Here is a 20,202-nt window from a genome sequence, read left to right on the forward strand (position 1 = left end):
AGAGGTTTAGAGACTATTTTAACTATGGAAAAAAAAGACTATTTTGACTACTTTTAGAGGTAAGGGCCAAGATTTATCATTTTAATTAAGTTTAATGGAAAAAAAATTAATTTTTTTAGCAATGTTAATTTAATTTCAAATATTTATTGTATTGATAATTAACTATTAAAATTAATTTACATTATGTTTTTAACAGTTTATCTCTCCAATTTTAATAATTGATTTCTCTAATTTCAAATTGTAGTTATAATTATTATTGCAGTCCATGAAAATTTATTATGGATATGAACTTGCAAAACAGAAAATAAATGGGTCATAAGTTCACCGGGTATGGACCTGGTAAGGATCATCCGACGCTTAAGTTAGAGCCGATATGAGTGAATAGTATATTGGATTGATTAAGGAGAAAGAACATAACACTATAGATGATATGATCTCTTTACATAGGATGTAAACAATAGTTGATTATGATAAGTCAACTACGTAATTATATGGATATTATTAGTTAGTACAATTATAGGATTATATTTCTATTTATAGTGCATAATTATAGGCATTGTTATATTTGGCAATCCTACCAAGATTGCTTATCTTTAATTAAGATTCTTTTATTTTATCGAGTAGGTCTTACAGTAATTGAACTAATTGAATGAATCTCATGATTGAACTATTAAATATCATTAGATTCATGGACTATCTAAAAACTTGAGTTATTGAATTAATTATATATATTTTGAGGAGTTATATCAATTATAAAAAAATAAAATTATTAAATTCGATATGAAAATTAATCCGACAAAAGAATATGATAATTGATCCGACAAAAGAATTGGGTTGATAGCTCAATGATTTAACATTTATTAAATTATATATTATTTTTAAATTTTAAATAAAAATATTCAAATAATATAATACATAAAAAAATTTATAAATGTGTAAATATATTTTTAATATCTATTAAATATTAAGATATGTTAAAAAATAAATAAACATATTACTTTATAAAATATATTATATTAATATAAAATAATATATATATATATATATTAAAACAAAAAACATATAACTTTCAACCTTTGAGTTCAATTCTCCTTATAAATATTAAAAAAAAATTACTTCTATTAATTAATCGAATTGATTGAATGGCCTGGGTGACATTGAATATTTTCTTATCTAGTTTAATTATAAATTTAAATTGATTTAAAGTTCAATTCACTAATTCATCACTTCGATTAGTAGATTTAATTTGTATTTAATAATTATTAAAAAAATCAAAAAATTTCAATTTCTTTTACCACTATACCTTTTAAGTATCATAAATTTGTTACAAATCTATTAATCTAGAATTAGTAGGGCAATTTTTAAATGAGTAAATTACCTCATTTTCGCTTCAAGCAGTATTTTATAGTTTCGCACTATTATCAAAATGTAACTTTCCGTCTCTCTTCCATTAATTGCTATTGATGTAGACATTATTGACCGACATGGACGTCTTTTAGTGGTTGATGTAGATTAAAATAATATTATTTAATTTTCAAAATTTTAATATTATTTTTTTTAATATTTTCACGTTAAAAAAAATAATAAGTGATCTTATTTAGCCTAGCCAAAGAGGAAATTGAGAAAAGTTTATTCTCCTCAAATAACATTCTCATCCAAATTATGAGTGAATAATCTCAATTGTGTGAAATTGATCAAGGTTAGAGATTGAATTAGTTGTTCAAACAACTTTTAATCTTTTTCTTTTCTTTTCTTAATTTCTATTCATTTATAAATAAAATAACTTTATTAAATAATATTATTTTAATCCACGTCAACCCTTAAAAGCCGTTTACGTCAATCATTATTGTCCACGTCAATAGCAACTAATGGAAGAGAGACGAAAAGTTAAGTTTTGATAACGGTGCAAAACTATATGGTACCACTTTGTCATAAAGTTAAAACGTAAAAATGAGTGAAACCATATGGTATTTTTTGATAATTTCTCCTAATATAGAAATTAAATATAAAAGATACATGTTTAGACTTATATAAGAAACACCATTTGTTAAAACAAAAAGAAAAAAGTCATCCTATGATATTTTTGGAAAACCCCTCTAGTGGTTTGGAATGGATTTCATAGTGGCAGACTGATCCACAATCAAAAATAATTAATAAACCATTGAAATAAAATTATGAGATCAAAAAAAGGGTTATTGTTATAATAATATGGCAATTCTGAGAGTGCTGATTAAATTATTTATCTTTTTTTTTTCGATATAAGATATGTAATCCTAAAATTCTCCTTTAAATACAACCACGTAATTATTATTTCACAATTAATTGATATTTAACTCAATACGAGTTATTTTAGGTATCAAATTAAATCAATATTACGACTCTTTCATTTATATTTGCTCTTTAAATTTTCTATTTTCTCAATATGTAATATCTAATTCTAATAGATACAACTGTTATACATACAATAAATACACTTTAATCGTTAATCAATGATGATAATATAACTGTTGGACCATTGGACATAAAACGTTTGTGTTTTAAAATTTTCCAAAGCCACAAGGATTTTTACTAGAAGTTCATCAATTATTTTTTTAAATAAATAAATAACAGAATTTATAATATAATTCATATATTAAATTTCAAATATTATAATAAAACTGTTTTATAATTATGCTATTAACAATTTTAACTATTGACTCAATTTCAAATTCATGATATTAATTTTTCATGAAAAAATTTTAATGATATTATTATATTTTTATGTTGATTGAAGTTTATATTCACACTACAACCATTATTAAGAGTTAAAAATTATTTAATACATTTAATCAACTTTAAATCCCTCCATTTGGTTCATGAATATATATTTGGTTCGATAAATTTACAGAGAAAGAAAAGTGCGGTTGGCAGGATTCAAGTCTCCCAGTGAGTGGGAATGTTCAACAGATAATAATTGATTCCAATTTTCCTTTCACATACATCTTTAAAATGATACGTCGATCCATTTCCAGTATTCTAACAAGTAATTTTTGTTTGAAAAAAATCCAAATTCTCTGCAATTAATCTATAGAGATGTTTCCATTTCTTTGGATTGTTCTTCTTCTCATCTGTTTGATAAGAGGAGAATTCTTTTTTTGTGCACAAGCTCATACTTCGATCCATTTCCAGTATTCCAACAAGTAATTTTTGTTTGAAAAAAAATCCAAATTCTCTGCAATTAATTTATAGAGATGTTTCCATTTCTTTGGATTGTTCTTCTTCTCAACTGTTTGATAAGAGGAGAATTCTTTTTTTGTGCACAAGCTCAGGTTGTGGACTGCCATACTTCTGACAGAGAAGCTCTTCTTGATTTTATAAAGGGTCTTGAAAATTCTGAGAAACAACTCTCTTCATGGAAAGGAAGCAACTGCTGTCGATGGTTTGGAATAGCTTGTGACAATATCACTGGAGCTGTAACCAAAGTTGATCTCCACAGCACGTCAGGTTTGTTGAACTTGAGCGGAGAGATTAGATCTTCACTCACAAAACTCAAGTCCTTGACATATCTGGACTTGAGTTCTAACTCATTCACGGGCACAATTCCTGATTTCTTACCCTTCCTGGAGAACTTGCAATATCTAAACCTATCATATGCTGGGTTTAGTGGTGCAATTCCTCCAAATCTTGGAAACCTCTCTAGCTTGAAGTTTCTTGATGTCTCTTCTCCTAGTTTAAATGTTGATAATCTTGAATGGATGAGTGGTCTTCTGTCATTAAAATATTTGGCCATGGATGGTGTAGATCTTTCAAAGGCAGGAGTAGGATGGGTTGATGCATTAAACAAGCTTCCATTCTTGACTGAGTTGCATTTATCTTCACGCCATTTATCCAGTCTCAACTATTCTCTTCCTTTGGTCAATTTTAGTTCACTTGCTGTCCTAAACCTTAGTAACAACTACATCAAATCCAAGTTTCCAAATTGGCTGGTGAATATCAGTAGCCTTGTTTCAGTTGATATCAGCTATAACAGGCTACATGGAAGGATTCCACTCGGTTTTAGTGAACTCCCAAATTTGCAATCATTGGATCTTGGTTATAATCAAGATCTCTCTGCAAGTTGCTTCCAACTGTTGAGAAGAAGGTGGGGAAAAATACAAGTTCTTGATCTATCTATGACCAAATTACATGGAAGAATTCCTGCTGCCCTTGGAAATATAACTTCTCTTATTTATCTTGATTTATCAAAAAATGATGTTCAGGGTAGTATTCCAAGCTCCATTGGTAGGCTTTCTAACTTACAATTTATTGATTTGTCCTGTAATAATCGGACAGGAGGTTTACCAGAATTTCTTGAAGAAGAAACAGCAAACTGCCCTTCCAAAAGTCCTTTGCCTAATTTGAAGAACTTCAAATCCAGTTACAGCAATTTAACTGGTAAGTTGCCAAATTGGATAGGCAATCTTAAAAATCTAGTTGTCCTCGATTTGAGTTATAACTTGCTTCAAGGTCCCATCCCCCGTTCTTTCGAAAATTTGCGGCAGTTGTCTGAACTCAGACTTGGATCAAATAAGCTAAATGGTAGTCTCCCAAAAGGCTTGGGAAAGCTCTCTGCATTGACTCATCTTGATGTTTCCATTAATCAACTGGCCGGTGTTATCACAGAAGCACATTTTTCAGGCCTAAGTAAATTGAAGCAATTGATTCTTTTGAGAAACTCCTTCATCTTGAAAGTCAATTCCAGTTGGATCCCTCCATTTCAGCTTTGTACCTTGGTTATGGGTTCATGCAATCTAGGTCCATCGTTCCCTGCTTGGCTCAGATCTCAAAAAGAGATTGTCATTCTAGATGTCTCAAATGCTAGTATTTCAGGTTCTATTCCAAACTGGTTTTGGGACATGTCAAGCACTCTAAGTTATTTGAATGTTTCTTTGAATCACTTGAAGGGTCATTTACCAAATCCATTAAATATATCTCCCTCTGCAACCAGTGTTGATTTGAGCTCCAACCTCTTTCAAGGGTCCATTCCTCTTCCTCTTCCTCTTCCAAATGTCTCAATCCAAGTGCTTGATCTTTCCAATAATCAATTCTCTGGTTCTATCCCAAACAAGATTGGTAAAATCCTGTCACATTTGCAATTCCTCTCTCTTTCCAATAACCAGCTGACTGGTCATGTCCCAGCCTCCATTGGAGAGATATCGACTCTTCAAATCGTTGATCTTTCAAGGAATGGTTTGACAGGAAGCATTCCTTTGAATATAGGGAATTGTTCTAACCTCACTGTTCTAGACTTTCAAAATAATAATTTGTCTGGTGAGATTTCAAAATCCTTTGGTTGGCTTCATGGGCTTCAAATACTTCACCTCAGCAATAACAGATTCTCAGGAGAAATCCCATCATCTCTCCAGGAATTGAAGGAATTAGAAACTCTAGACCTTGGAAACAACAGTTTGACAGGAAATATTCCGTCATGGATAGGAGGAGCTTTTCCACGTATCAGAATACTTAGCCTGAGGTCAAATTCCTTTTCAGGAGAAATTCCCTCTAGACATTCAAATTTGAGTTCTCTACAAGTTCTGGATCTTGCAGGAAACAAGTTGAATGGCAGAATTCCTTCTAGCTTTGGTGATTTTAAAGCCATGGCTCAACAACATGTAAACCATTATTTGACATATGGAGACCCTGACAGGCGCTACTGCCAAGAAAACATAGTTGCGAGCATAAATGGGCAAAATCAAAATTATTCCAAGACTCTTTCACTCCTGACTACCATAGATCTTTCTGGAAATAATCTACATGGTGAGCTTCCTGAAGAACTAACAAACCTGGTTGGTCTTCTAGTTTTGAACCTGTCAAGAAACAACATCAGTGGCCAGATTCCACACAGCATTCATCAGTTGTTATCTCTTGATCTGTCAGGCAATAATCTTTCAGGTCCAATTCCTTCAAGCCTCTCTTCATTGACGTTTCTGGAATATTTGAACTTGTCCAACAACAACTTATGTGGTGCAATCCCATATACAAATCAGATGTCAACTTTTAATGAATCCTCCTTTGATGGGAACCCATGTCTATGTGGAAATCCCCTTGTTGTGAAGTGCTCGCATAACAATAATAATTCTGACAATGGAGGGACCATAACCATTCAGACTATAATGGGTTGATTGATAACTGGTTTTACTTGAGCATTGGGTTGGGATATGCAGCAGGTTTACTGCTTCCATATTTGTTATTTGCAGTGAGAAGATCTTGGGGTGGTGTCTACTTTGCTGTTGTGGATAGGATCGTAAACAGATTGTCAAATGCATCTGCTCTTGTGGATAGGATTGTACGCAGATTGTCAAGTGCATCAAGCAGAATAGCAACAAGAACAAGAACTCTGTGCAGTTGCTGAGTTCTCTTTCCTCTTCCAGGTTCTTGTAAATAAAATTTTGCCACTGCTGTCAGTTTAAAGTTGTTTGAAGTTAAAAATTCACTTGTTTTCACATAAATGGCTTGTAAAGATATATAAAATGAGACATGGGTTAGCTTCTGCATTCCCATCAATCTTTCAGAGTACAGTCTTGACATAAAAAAAGGGTCTCAAAGATTCTGAGAATTAACCTGCTTCCTTCATGGCAAGGAAGCAGGCACCTACAGAGGAGAAAAGTTCAATTTAATATGCATAAGGTTATGAGATGATTGTAGTTCTTGAGTTTGTTCTTTTAAGGTTGATTTCTGAGTAGAAACTGTTTCAAATTGTTGCTCTAACATTACCTCCGATATAAAATTGAAATGTTTTCACCATTTTCTCATCCTTCCAACAGCAGCCATTGGCCTTATGATCCAGAATAACAAGACATCAGCCCAAACTAGGAGTCGTTTGGTAAAACTACTTGCCGTTCGTATGAAATGATGGACAGTTATTGAAATACAGCGATATCATTAGCCTGTCTTTACTTAAACGACCTGCCGTCTATCAGTGATTGCTCCTTCCCTGGACAGGGTATGCAAACAGTAGGTTCATTGATAAAACTGAAAATCAAAAATCAAGAATTTTGACAACCAAACTAAATCGATCACTAGAGGACAATTGAACTGAATCAAACCGATAAAATATTGATTGGATTTAGTTTTAAACCGATCAAATGGAATTTTATAAGATTTTATACTTTTAATATTAAATCTCAATAATAAAAATATAAAAAAAGTAGAAATCAGAATTAAAAAATTTTAGGATTTTATATATATATATATATATATATATATATATATATATATATATATAATTCGATTCAATTCGATTTTTTTATTTATTATGAAAATAATAGAAAAAAATTGATTAACCGAAATTATCAAAATTTATAAACTGAATCAAACTGATTAAATTTTAAAATCAAATCGATTGAATCAAATTGATTCAGTTCGGTTCAATTTTTCGGTTCAAATCAAAATTTGCTCACCCTACCTCGACTGAAGTTTCCGTGGAAACTTTATTTTTTACCAAATAATTTTTTATTAAAACAAATTTTATTTTGTTAATAATTGTTTTTTAATGAATTAAAAAGATGTAATTTAATAGTAAAAAAATAAAGTAATTAGAAAATATTACATGGAATACTCCCTAAATTCTTCCTTTGTTGCACTAAACGGTACCGTTTCCTACTTATCATATTCCCAATTAGATCTTAGCTTCCCTAATTGTATATAGCCATAGCCCCCGATTTCAAAATCCCTAATTTAAGACTTAGCGAATGAATTGAACTGGATTGGAACTGACAATTCTGATTTAATATTCAGGAGATTGGAAACGAAATCGCTTGTTTCCGAGGGATATCTAGAGCAGGAGCGATTCTTCTTCTTGGATTCCCTGAACTCGTAGCCAAAAGCAAGAAAATCTCCAACAGAGAAAATGTTCTGCTTTTGCGTGTTCGATATGTCCACCGCGTCAATCATTGAGAGAAGTTTCAAATTGCTTTTATTTGATCAATATCCCCCTTTTATGCTTGATTGCTATTATATCAGTTACATCATAATTGCTTATCTACTACACCAACAGCCTATCAACAGGTCACTCATTGGCCGTTCATTACCCCACCTAACAACAGCGTTGGCCAAGCATGGCAGGACAATTTTCCATGTATATATGTGACATATTTAAATTAAGAAATCAAACGAAAAACTTAAACTTGAATATGGAGGAGTTTCATGATCCAAATGAGTTACCTGCATGGGATTGTGTTACACGGAATAATTATGGAATTCCAGAAAGAATGATTAATTATAAGCATTGATAAACCACGGAGAGTTCATATTCAGAAGTGCTTTATTTAAACCGCGTTGGATCCACTTTAAACCTCTGGACGCACCAGTGTTGTTAGTGGGGAAGTAAAGAAACGCACTTATATCATCCAATATGTGCTTAGAACTGTTTCTAGTCAATTATATCCTATATGTTCAAGGTTCAGGACAAGTTTCAAATTTCTTAGCCAATCAGAGATATTAGGCCCTGTCAACCTATTGCGATTAAGTATGCTTGCAAGGATATTGGATGGTGATAGTTGTTCTATGCCCATTATTATCATAAAATTAACTGCAGAAAATAACCAGATTAATTAGTAAATATATCAAGTAATTAACCAAAATGATTATAGTTTTTTAATCAAATTGGTCCTCCCACTAACTTAACGAATCCTACACTTCCAAAGTAGAAAACGAAAATCCTAGTTGGATGGATTTCTAGTGGGTGATTGAATTCTTATAATTCTATTGATCATTCTCAGGTACATCCGTTATTGGAATTACAATAAACTATAAGTGAACAACTCCTTGCCTATCACATTTCATGTGAGGTTTAATCCTTTACCTAGCCCCTAATGCTCAAAATCTCAGGTACATCCATTATTGACTTATCTTGCATTAGTTAAGTTGATCCCATTGAGTCAATAATTATGCAAATAATTTTAATGTCATCAGGTACATCCAATATTGTCCATCAAACCATTTACATATTTATAACATCTCATGCTTAACAATTATTCTTAAGAAAATCTCTTAAATTAATTGCATCTTATGCAACTATTTAAAATTTCTTAAAATAATTGCCCCAATGGAGGGCCCATGTTATAATTACTTTAATTATAGCATTTCCAACTTAATCATTTGTTTGGAAGATTTTATGGTCATCCTAATTACTATTAAGGTCTCACTTTGCACATTATCCATTTAGCATGCATATATCATATAATTGCATGCATTTCCATACATCTCATGCATTCATGGATAAGCAGTAAATATGGTATGATCATGGACTTTCTAAGGGATTCAATTCTGAGCCACCAAGAATTGAATCTCAGAATTGAATCAGGGCATTCCTAGGTGTATTTCATTCATTCATTTTACAAGAGTTGCTGAAGGAGTACATAATCAACACTTGATCTTGAATTTCTCCCACTGGTCCCACCAATGCTCTTGACCTCCTTGAACTTCTTGCAATCCAATATTACATAGTAATCCTTGGCATACCAAGGCGAATTTACAAGAACTTAAATAAATGAAATTATAACTCAAAAAATATTACAAACTTAATAATACATGCCCAAAATAAATTAAAATAAATTAATTAATTTACAATCCCAAAGAAACATAAAAAAAATAAATCCAATCATATTGGTCTTTTATAGTTCATGATCATCCATCATGCATATCACTATTTAACAATTAAATAAAATATACATACTTAAATTAAATTGAATATCTCATATTCAACTTAAAAATTCAGATTTGAATATGATACAAATAAATTTAAAAATTCAGATTTGAATCTCATTCAAATAATTTTTAAAAAATCAGATTTGAATCATATTCAAACAATTTTTAAAAAATCAGATTTGAATCCCATTCAAACAATTTTTAAAAATTCAGATATGAATATTATTCAAACAACTTTAAAAAATCAGATTTAAATATGATTCAAACAACTTTAAAAATTCAGATTTGAATCACATTCAAACAACTTTTAAAATTCAGATTTGAATCACATTCAAACAATTTTTAAAATTCTGATTTGAATCAATATTTAATTGTGTGATTGAAATTCTAATTAAACAATTTAATTAGGCATAGGATGAGCTTTTAGATCATACAACAATTGCAAATTAAAAAGCCAAACCTTGAGCCACCCATGAAGCCACAAACCTTGCACACCATGAAGGTGTTCTCTTGCATGCCGCCACACATCCATTGCAACCAGCAATGGATAAATCATCTAATAATCAAAACACACAATTAAATCATATAATCAACAATCTAAATGGCAAATATAGTGGCTCTGATACCAATTGAAGGAGCGAAAATGTGAACAACACAAGTTTATACCATTGAATTCAAAAATTTTCGCCTAGGGTCACATGCTTCATGCAAGATTTATTTTTATCTATTTGATTTCAATGATAAACAACATATTAAAACTCTTTTAATATGTTTTTGGATCTGTATTGGCCATTTAAGAGTTTAAAGTTAATCAGATTAATTTTAGAACCCTAGATTAAATCAAGAACAAACACACTAACCTCTTGATGCACTGCAGTGTATTTGCACCTTTGAGATTCGTCTTCAGGACACCAGATGTTGTTCCTCTAGCTTGTCCACACCAATAACACCTATGGCAGCCCTTGAACAGCTTCTAAATTTTTTTCTATTATTTAGAAAATCAAGTTCTGCCTTTTAAGAGATTAAAGATGTAAACAAGACACTAGAAACGATTTCTAGTATTTTTAATTCAAGAGATTGTTTGTTAATCTCTTGGAATAGATGAGAGATGAAGAGAAAGAGAGAATATGAGTCTCAAGGGTGGCGGCACACAATGGGAGGCAGCAGCTTGTGTGTTTTAATTTTTCATAACAACACTTATATAGCTAGGTTAACACATTAAACCCTTGCTACATGTCACCCTTTGATTGGTTCTAAGTTTAATAGACCCAATCACATTGTGCCAAGTGTCAAACCTATATTTAATCTTAATTTTAATCATCTTACATGATTAAAAGACATTTTGCAAGCTTATGTGTAATGCCATGTGTCACCATCTTATGGTGCCACATGTCTCCCTGTGAAATGACCAAAATGCCCCTGTGTCTTAATTTTGAGTTCTTAACCCAAAATAATTATTTCTCTTTTTCTAATCAATTTATATAAAATATAAATTAATTAATTAATCTCTATTAATTAATTTCTCATTAATTAAATTCATATTTAAACACTTTAAATATAAATTTAACTTATACTTTACATCCAATAATCTAGATTTGGTTTCAAGTCATGCTAGGGACTTTGCAATCTAATTGCAAACCAAACCTATTTAATTAATCAATTAAACTCTTTAATTAATTAATTAAATCATATTTAATTAGGTGATAACTTGTGTATGTGTGTGACTTACTAGGCTCATTACTAATTGGCAATGAGATATGATATCAACTCTTAATATCATCAGAACTCTTTCTTACTATAAATGATTTCTCTAAATCATTTTATGCACCTCATAGACCATGGTTAACACCTAGCATAGCATGCCATGGCCACCCAATTAGTAATAAGGTTTACCTTAAATGAACCTATAATCATATGTTACCATGCACTGGAATCTCTCTGTTACAAAATCCCAACTCAAGCTGGAGTCATGGTTTATGTCAAACTCCATTTGCTATGAATATTATGTTCTCTTTTAATTTCAGTTCTTGATTTAAAAGATTTTCTCATCAGAAACTCTTTTCTGATTAAATCTATTTGTCCTGGCCAGAAACTTGAAACATCAAGAACAATTAAATGAACATAGGATTTTATCTCTATTTACTTAGAGGAACAGATTCCATCTTGATCAACACCTACCTCCATATATAACTAGTAGGAGCCAACACATGCCTATATACCCATACACAGTACAAGTATGAAAGCAGTATCAAACTCAAACTACCTATATACAAGATAACTGTGCTATCTCAGGTCTAAAGATTATATGCACTGATATGATCTATGACAAAACATTGACAAGAGTAAACTCTATGTGTTTGTCATAAGTGTCACTGGTTCGGCCTACTTATCATTTATAAGTGCCTATCATGTTTGTCATATGGCATGAGACTCACCATTCCATCTTATTTATATCTCATATAAATAACTTGGGAACAAACATGAATACAATCTTTCTGGATAAGTCACGTCCTTATTATGAAGTATCATCGATTGTGAACCTATTTATGATACTTGGTACTAGAAATACTGTCACTCAGATTCTTAATAACTTAAGAATAGAATTTCTAACAAAATATCAATGGACTTTTTCTATTACACATAAATATCTTATGTAAACGGAAAAGTGAAAATGCCTTTTATTAATAAAAACATGTACAATATACATACTAAATGATATGCTCTAGGGCATACTACTAACATTTCAATCAATCTGCAGCTTTGAAGACCAAGTTATGGCATTTTTACTAAAACTGGTCAAGCATACCAAAGGAACAGTATTTTGGACAATTTATGGGTTGGCAGTTTTAGTGACCCAGCTTATGCTAACAATTTGACTTAGTTAAAGGCAAAACTGGGTCAAGTGGTCTTCATGAAAAGTGTTGCCCTATGTCTAAGCTTTCCATTGATGTAAAATTTAGGTCATTTGGACCAGTATAGAGAGAGTTATGACCAAATGAACACGTTTTGTTCATTTAGTCATTTTCTGGGTTTCAGTGTTTGGTCATCCAGTTTTGGGCAGAGAATTGGTCATGATTTTAACAAAATTTGAGCAGGGTTCCTTCTTAAAATATGAAAGTTTGGATGTCCTAAAACACCTCCAATTGGCCTCATACCAATTGGGGCAACACAAAGGGAGATATGATAATAAAAATCTACTGGATTCAACAACAACACAACCTGCAGAAAATTCACACTCCCAATTTCAATCTCCTCCTTCTTCCAAACTCCAAATAAGCATATATGGCACTTCTATAAGCATCAATCTCAACTCAATTAGGTCAAATTCATGCATTTACACAAGGTTCTCAATCATTTACACAAACCCTACTTTCCAAAGTTTCAAATTTATACAAAACCTACACAACCAACTCCCAACATTCCAACTCATCACACATTCTCATGGAACCATTTTTTCATTACTTAAAAGTAACAAACTTCAAGTTCCATGGCTGCCCAAAAATCAAGGATTCCTTCTTTCAAATTTTCTTTTCATTTTCATGATATTTATACTTGGCTAAACATGCTTTTCATGTTTAATAAAGAGAAGAAGAGGGATTAGTGCACTAACCTTACTTGAGCTTCCCAAACTTCAGTTTTCTTGCTTCCTATGGGTGTCTATAGCTTCCTTAGGGTGTGGGGAGTATTTTTTGTGAAGGGTGCTACAGGTTTTGATGGGTAGAAGCTTGGGAAATCAAGCTTGAAAGCTTGAATATCAATGGAGGAAATGGGAGACAATGGGGGACGGCAAAGAGAGAGGGAAGAGATGGAGAATATGACTTTAGTGAGTTTTGTCTCTTATGTTTTATATTTATATATTTATATGTGTACTTAATTTGTTTTAAATTTTCATAAGCTTTTCTTTTCTTTTCTTTTCCTTTCTTTTCTTTTCCTTTCTTTTCTTTTCTTCTTCTTTCTTTTCTAATTCAATTTATAAAGTTTTAATTCATACTAATTATTTTAATTCTCTAAATTTTTAATTTGACATTTAGGTCAAAATTCACCTTTGGGGGTGAAATGACCAAAATGCCCTTAGTAGTGCATATTGGGTTATTTTTATTATTTTTGTACCAATTTATAAATTCTCTAAATTTTAATTTATTTTTCTCTATATTTTTTCTATATTTTTTTAACATTTATTTCTTCAATTTATGCCTACTAACTATAGTCTAGATGTAGTTCTAGACATTTTGACTATCCGAATAGATATTAGTCGTCGGAACAGTAAAATGTACTATCTATGGTGAGGCGTTATACCTACTTCTCAAACTGTAAATCTCAACCAAAGGTGGAATCTCATAGAAGTTAAAATCACTATCTTGCAAATACACTACCCTCACCAACTTAAAATCATCAGTAGTGGAATCAAAACCAAACCCAACTGAGTGTATATAGGGTCCATGTGAGGTAAACGTAACATTAGGACCAGGAATGGCAATAACCTTTCTAACACTAGGGTTCCATAAAGCAGCCCTACCAATGTATTTGCCATAAACATCATCGGATAGACAAAAGACCCCATTACAAGTACTCACTATATTAGAAAAACGCTTTAATCCGATGGACATTTTTCATTCTATCCTTTTGCTGCGTCTACTCTGTTCCATTGAACCATGGATCTACTGGCTTTGAAAAAATACTGGGCCTCTGATAAGAGGTTGCTGGGAAGTCGCAAGCCCATCCTGTTTACAAATTGGACATTTGAGTCTTATCTTTTTAATTTGATTCTATTTTCAAATTTCTTTTGCTGATTTTAAAAATATAACGGAATTTAGTTCTTTACCGTTATGAAAAGAAATTGAATAAAAAAAATAAAGAGAAAAGAAATGAAAGTAAATCTAATCTCTCCCATAAATTATTAAAATATGATAGAAACAATTTTTTTTGAAAAAAAAAATAATTATACTCTCATTTATGTTTAAAGATATTTAATAAATATAATATAAGTAATACATTTATTCTCCTATTTTTCTTTTTTTTACTCTATTTAGAAGAAAATACTTTAGGTCAATTAAGAGGATTTGAGAAATGAAAATTTTCTTTTATTCTGTTTATTTCTCCTCTTTTCTCTTCTATTTTTATTTTAATATCTAAATCAAAGATCAACATGGGAGGAATTAAATTTCTTTTCTTTTACCTTCCATTCATATTCATCAATTCAAACAAAGGGTTAGAGTTCAAATTACATATATTAAGAAACAAGCATAAAATAGAGAAAAAAATAATAATAAAACATCTAATTTCATTGATTAAAATCTCAGTATCTAGTCCAAAACACCATGCCAATGTACATTCTAACATTCAAAAATCAAATGGGAAGACCTAATCATATGAAAATATGCACATGACATGTTGTAATAGGGTCTAGCTGATCAAGATTCAAGACTCAGAGCTATGTTTTAAAAGTTGATATTAAATCTAATGCTAGAACTAAATTTGCAATCACAAAAACTCGATAAATGCTCCATTAAGCTTATGTACGATAGAGCTACAACCACTACTAGTTCTGGTCCACACTAGCACATGAAGACCACTGATTTGAACATCCAGTTGCTGGAATTTGATACAATGTGTGCAGGAGAATCATGCTCCCCAAGACACCATTTTTTTCATTCTGTAGAAATTGACTCTCCCTGTGCTTCTTCCTTTGATTCTTCATTTGCTTTATCAATTACTATTCCGTGAATTAGAACTAGGTGCAACCTCCTCGAAGATTTCATTTGCTTTGTTCAATATCATAGGACTGTTGGCATGCTTCTTCCCTTCACTGATCTTCTGCAAGTCCTTGTCTACGCCATCAGGAGAAGAAGAAGGCTCCTTTGAAACTCCATTTGTGCCATCATCCTCAAAAGCTTCCTCCTCTGCAAATTCATTTGCTTCATCGAGTAAAACAAGACTCTCCACTAAAGTGTCCAAATAAAAGGAGCGTGTATTGCCCAAAATTTCTGTAGCCGAGATTTCTTCTGTCTTTGGATCATAGAAAACTAGCTCTCCATCCACTTTTGCCAGTAGAACCTTACCATTTTGCCTAAATGCTACTAACCTTCGTATCCATTCCAAATGTGAAATATTGAAAAGTTTCGTCCAAGATCCTGGAACACCATATTTTTTCATCATCCAAACTGAAAAACACTTTTCCGTAGTAAATTTCATAAAAGGAACCAGCAAAAGTGATGCATCAAACACAGCAATATCCATAAACATATATTTCTTAACCAAACAATCTGGTACCTCCATTTCTCCAAACACCTCTTCTCCCAAAGCAAAGGACACAATCACTTCGCTTAGACCATCCTCCTTAGTGGCAACCCAATGACAGGCTCCATTCAGAAAAGCAGACGTTGAGCCCTCGTGCATGACATATTTCAGATTATTATCAACCTTTCTCCAACCCCTACTTCTCAAACTTTAAATCTCAACCAAAGGCGGAAACTCATTATAGTTAAGAGTACTATCTTTCAAATACACTACTCTCACCAACTTATAATCATCAGTAGTGGAATCAAAACCAAACCCAAGTGAGTGAATAAAGGGTCCTTTTGAGGTATAGTTAACTTTAGGAAAATGAATTTTAACAATCTTTCTAACACTAGGGTTCCATAAAGCAGCTCTGTATGTATTAATGCCACCAACATTATCAGATAGACAAAAGACCCCATTACAAGAACCCACTATATTAACAAAACGCTTAACGCCTTTAAATGGGCAATCAAGTTCCTCGACAGGGTTTTCAGGGAAACCCTCATCTGGGTATAGAAAATAACGCTCATTATCTGACTCTGTGTCTAGTTCTGCGGTAGTGCTGTACCTAAAGAAAAGTAGGCCACTGTTTCTTGGAGCGGTTTTCTCGAGATGGTGGGCTATGAAAGAAGGGTTGGTGATTAAAGAGTACCAAGATTTGGAAACGCACCTGCATTTGAGGAGTGATTTCACAGGCAATCTTGACAAAATTTCAGTAAGCAACTTTTGAGAAAGACGATCCGACATTTTTTCTTTTTTCTCAAGATGTGACATTTTGCTTCTTGTTGCGTCTGCTCTGTTTTACGGAGCTATGGATCTCCTGGCTTTGAAAAAATTACTGAGCCTTAAGGCAGGCGCATTTAGTTTAACGAATGGAAATAAGAAAAATGAAATTTGGCGGGAACAGTTACCGTTGAGCTGGCAATGGGGTTAGGTACTATTTGTATGATAAAAAATAGAAGATCTTTCTTTGTATATTTTTAATAATTACAGAACTGCCGCTGTTAAAATTAAAAATATAATTGTGATAGAATAAGGAAGATTATTATTTTGTAATTGTATTTTAGTGAAATTAATTATTAAAATTGATTATATTTTTAACTTATGAGTTAAATTAAAATAATTAATTTTTTTGGTAAAATTTTGTAAAAATAACTTTTAAATATTTAAGTATGTGATTAAAAAGTATTTGAACGAAGATAATGTTGATATTTTTAAAATTTATAATAGTATTTTTTATTTGATTAAATAATAATTTTAAAATAAATAAATAAATTATAAACAATGCATCCTCACTTATGACTTGTAACTTATTTTAAGTAATTTTTTTTAAATATAAATCAAATCAAATGCTTCTAACTTATTTTAAGTAATTTTTTTAAGTTATAAATTAAATCAAATGCTAATTTATACATAACTTTCTATTTATATGTAGCTTTGACCAACTTATAAGTTAAATTAAATATCTTCTTATTTTTAGTCAATTAAACTATTTACACAATATGAGGATTTTTTTCATTAGATAATGAATTTTAATTCTAATGAAATTATTATTTAATTTTTCTATTTTGATGAAAATATTTAGTAAGTTCTTGTATTTTAAAAACTTTAGCTCTTCTTTTTTTCTTTTATCTCTGCTTTATTTTTCTCCCTCCATGCTTATTTCTCTTTGTAACCACACTTTTTTTTTTCTCATTCTATCTTTATTTTTCATTTTTTGATAAATGCTACAAGCTTTCTGCTTTCTATGTAAAAAGATTAATAAGTTGTCTTAGATCTCCAAGGAATAAAGGCAATAATACAGAAAAATTATTTCTCAATAGAAAAAGCATTAAAAAAATGTTCAAAGAATTGAATGAAAATACTTAAATAATTAAAAAAAAAACACATGTAAATTTAGGCTTCACACAGCTTTTCATTTTCATTTATAAATATGTTTTTCAAAAGACATAGACTAATTAATTAGTTTTACTAAAATAGAGAGATTTTATAGTAATTTGATTGATATTAAAATTTATTAATCAGTAGAAACTTTAACAAAAATTTCCCAAAGAGACGCATTTATTCATATATGCAAGTATCTATGCATGCAATTATTAGGACCTAAATATGTACGATACTGCTACTTCTGGTCGAAACTAGCACAAGAAGACCATTTGCTTCATTGTGTAGAAATGGACTCTCCCTGTGCTTCTTCCTTTGATTCTCCATTTGCTTCATCAATTACAATCTATGAATTAGAACTAGAAGCAACCTCCTCCAAGATTTCACTTGTGCCATTATCCTCAGAAGCCTCCACTTCTGTAAATTCATCTGTTTCATTGAGTAAAACAAGACTCTCCACAAAAGTATCCAAATAAAAGGAGTGTGCATTGCCCCGAATTTTTGTATCAAAGATTTCTTCTGTCTTTGGATCATAGAAAACTAGCTGTCCAAATAATTTTGCCAATAGAACCTGACCACTTTGCCTAAATGCAACTAACTTTCTTATCCATTTCAAATGTGATTTAAAATCAGGAATATCGAAAAGTCTGGTCCAAGATCCTGGAACACCATATTCTTTCATCATCCAAACTGTAAAACAGCCTTCCCCAGTCAGTTTAAAAGATGCAACCAGCAGAAGTGATCCATCAAAAACTGCAATATCCACAAACTGGTATTTCTTAACCAAACAATCTGGTACCTCCATTTCTCCAAACACCTCTTCTCCCAAGGAAAACGACACAATCGCATCGCATACACCAGGCCCATTAGGTGGCTTAGTGGCAACCCAATGACAAGTTCCATTCAGAAAAGCAGACGTTGAGAAATCAGCGATGACATATTTCAGATCATTATTATCAACCTTTCTCCAAACCCTACTTCTCAAACTGTAAATCTCAACCAAAGGCGGAATCTTATCAAAGTTAAAATTACTATCTGGTAAATACACTATTCTCACAAGCTTATAATCATCAGTGGCGGAATCAAAGCCAAACCCAAGTAAGTGTTTATAGAATCCATGTGAGGTAAACGTAACATTAGGACAAGGAATGTTAACAATCTTTCTAACGCTAGGGTTCCATAAAGCAGCTCCATCAGTGTGTCTGCCATAAACACCATAAGATAGACAAAAGACCCCATTAAAAGAACCCACTATATCAACAAAACGCTTTATGTCTTTCAATGGGCAATCAAGTTCTTCAATAGGGTTTGCAGGGAAAGACTCATCTGGGTATAGCAAATAACGCACATTTTCTTTAAATGGCCAAACAAGTTCTCTGGTGCTGTAACTAAAGAAAAGTAGGCCACTGTTTCTTGCAGCGGTTTTCTTGTGATGGTGGGCTATGAAAGAAGGGTTGCTGATTAAAGAGTACCAAGTCTTGGAAACGCACCTGCATATGAGGATTGATTTCACTGGCAATCTTGACAAAATTTCTTCCAGCAATTCTCGAGTCAGATGATCAGACATTTTTCTTTTTGTTCTTCTTGCTTCGTCTGTTCCGTTTTATTGAGCTATGGATCTACTGGCTCTGAAAAAATACTAGGCCTGCTGAGAAGTGGCTTGCCCCATTCAATTTATGGAATTGGCGGGAACAGTTAGGCAGCTATATGTTTCTTTGTATATAAACAATAGAAGATTCTGGAATAGAGGCCGTTACTCTTTCTTTCTACACATAATTTTTCTTCTTCTAGTAATTTCAAAATATTCTTTCATAATTTTTCTACACAAAATATTAAATTGAATATTAATTCCAAAATAAAAATATTATTTAATATTATTATTAAAATATAAAGATTTTCTTTTAAGGAATTGAAGAAGTAGAAATTCAAATAAAACTGAGAGGAATTCTAGAATTGTAGTTACTGCACGTGTTCTTAATTTTTAAACAAATTTTAAAGGTTTACGATTAAATAATTAAACAAATAAAACCCTCATTTTATTAGTTTATATATTTGTTTTTGTTAATTTAATATTTAAGAAATTTTTAAATAAAATGAGGTTTTTTTTTAAGGTAGAATAAATTATTATTTAGTTCTGTATTTTAATAAAACTAATTATTTAATTTTTATATTTTAAAAAATATGTTATTTAGTTTTTATATTTTACTTCCATTAAACTATTTAATTTCTTCATTAATTTTTTCGTTAGTTAATACTGATTAAGCTACTATTTAGTCTCTTTATTTTAGTAAAATTAATTAATTAGTTCTTATATCTTAGAAAAACATATTAGTTGATCTCTATAATTTAACTCCATTAATTATTTACTCTTAT

General features: G+C 31.2%; 1 protein-coding gene and 2 pseudogenes across 1 annotated transcript; 1 reads left to right on the plus strand and 2 right to left on the minus strand.

Moving 5' to 3' along the window:
* Positions 1-2,988: 2,988 nt before the first annotated feature.
* Positions 2,989-6,370, plus strand: LOC131182464 (receptor-like protein EIX2; annotated as a pseudogene).
* A 9,002-nt stretch (positions 6,371-15,372) lies between these two features.
* Positions 15,373-16,719, minus strand: LOC131182465 (F-box protein CPR1-like; annotated as a pseudogene).
* Positions 16,720-18,175: 1,456 nt separating this feature from the next.
* LOC131182467 (F-box/kelch-repeat protein At3g06240-like) lies at positions 18,176-19,396 on the minus strand. Its single transcript, XM_058152018.1, has one exon. The coding sequence runs from the start codon at positions 19,394-19,396 to the stop codon at positions 18,176-18,178; it is 1,221 nt and encodes a 406-aa protein (XP_058008001.1).
* Between the last annotated feature and the right edge of the window lie 806 nt (positions 19,397-20,202).

Source organism: Hevea brasiliensis, chromosome 8, assembly GCF_030052815.1.
Source record: "Hevea brasiliensis isolate MT/VB/25A 57/8 chromosome 8, ASM3005281v1, whole genome shotgun sequence".
NCBI lineage: Eukaryota > Viridiplantae > Streptophyta > Magnoliopsida > Malpighiales > Euphorbiaceae > Hevea > Hevea brasiliensis.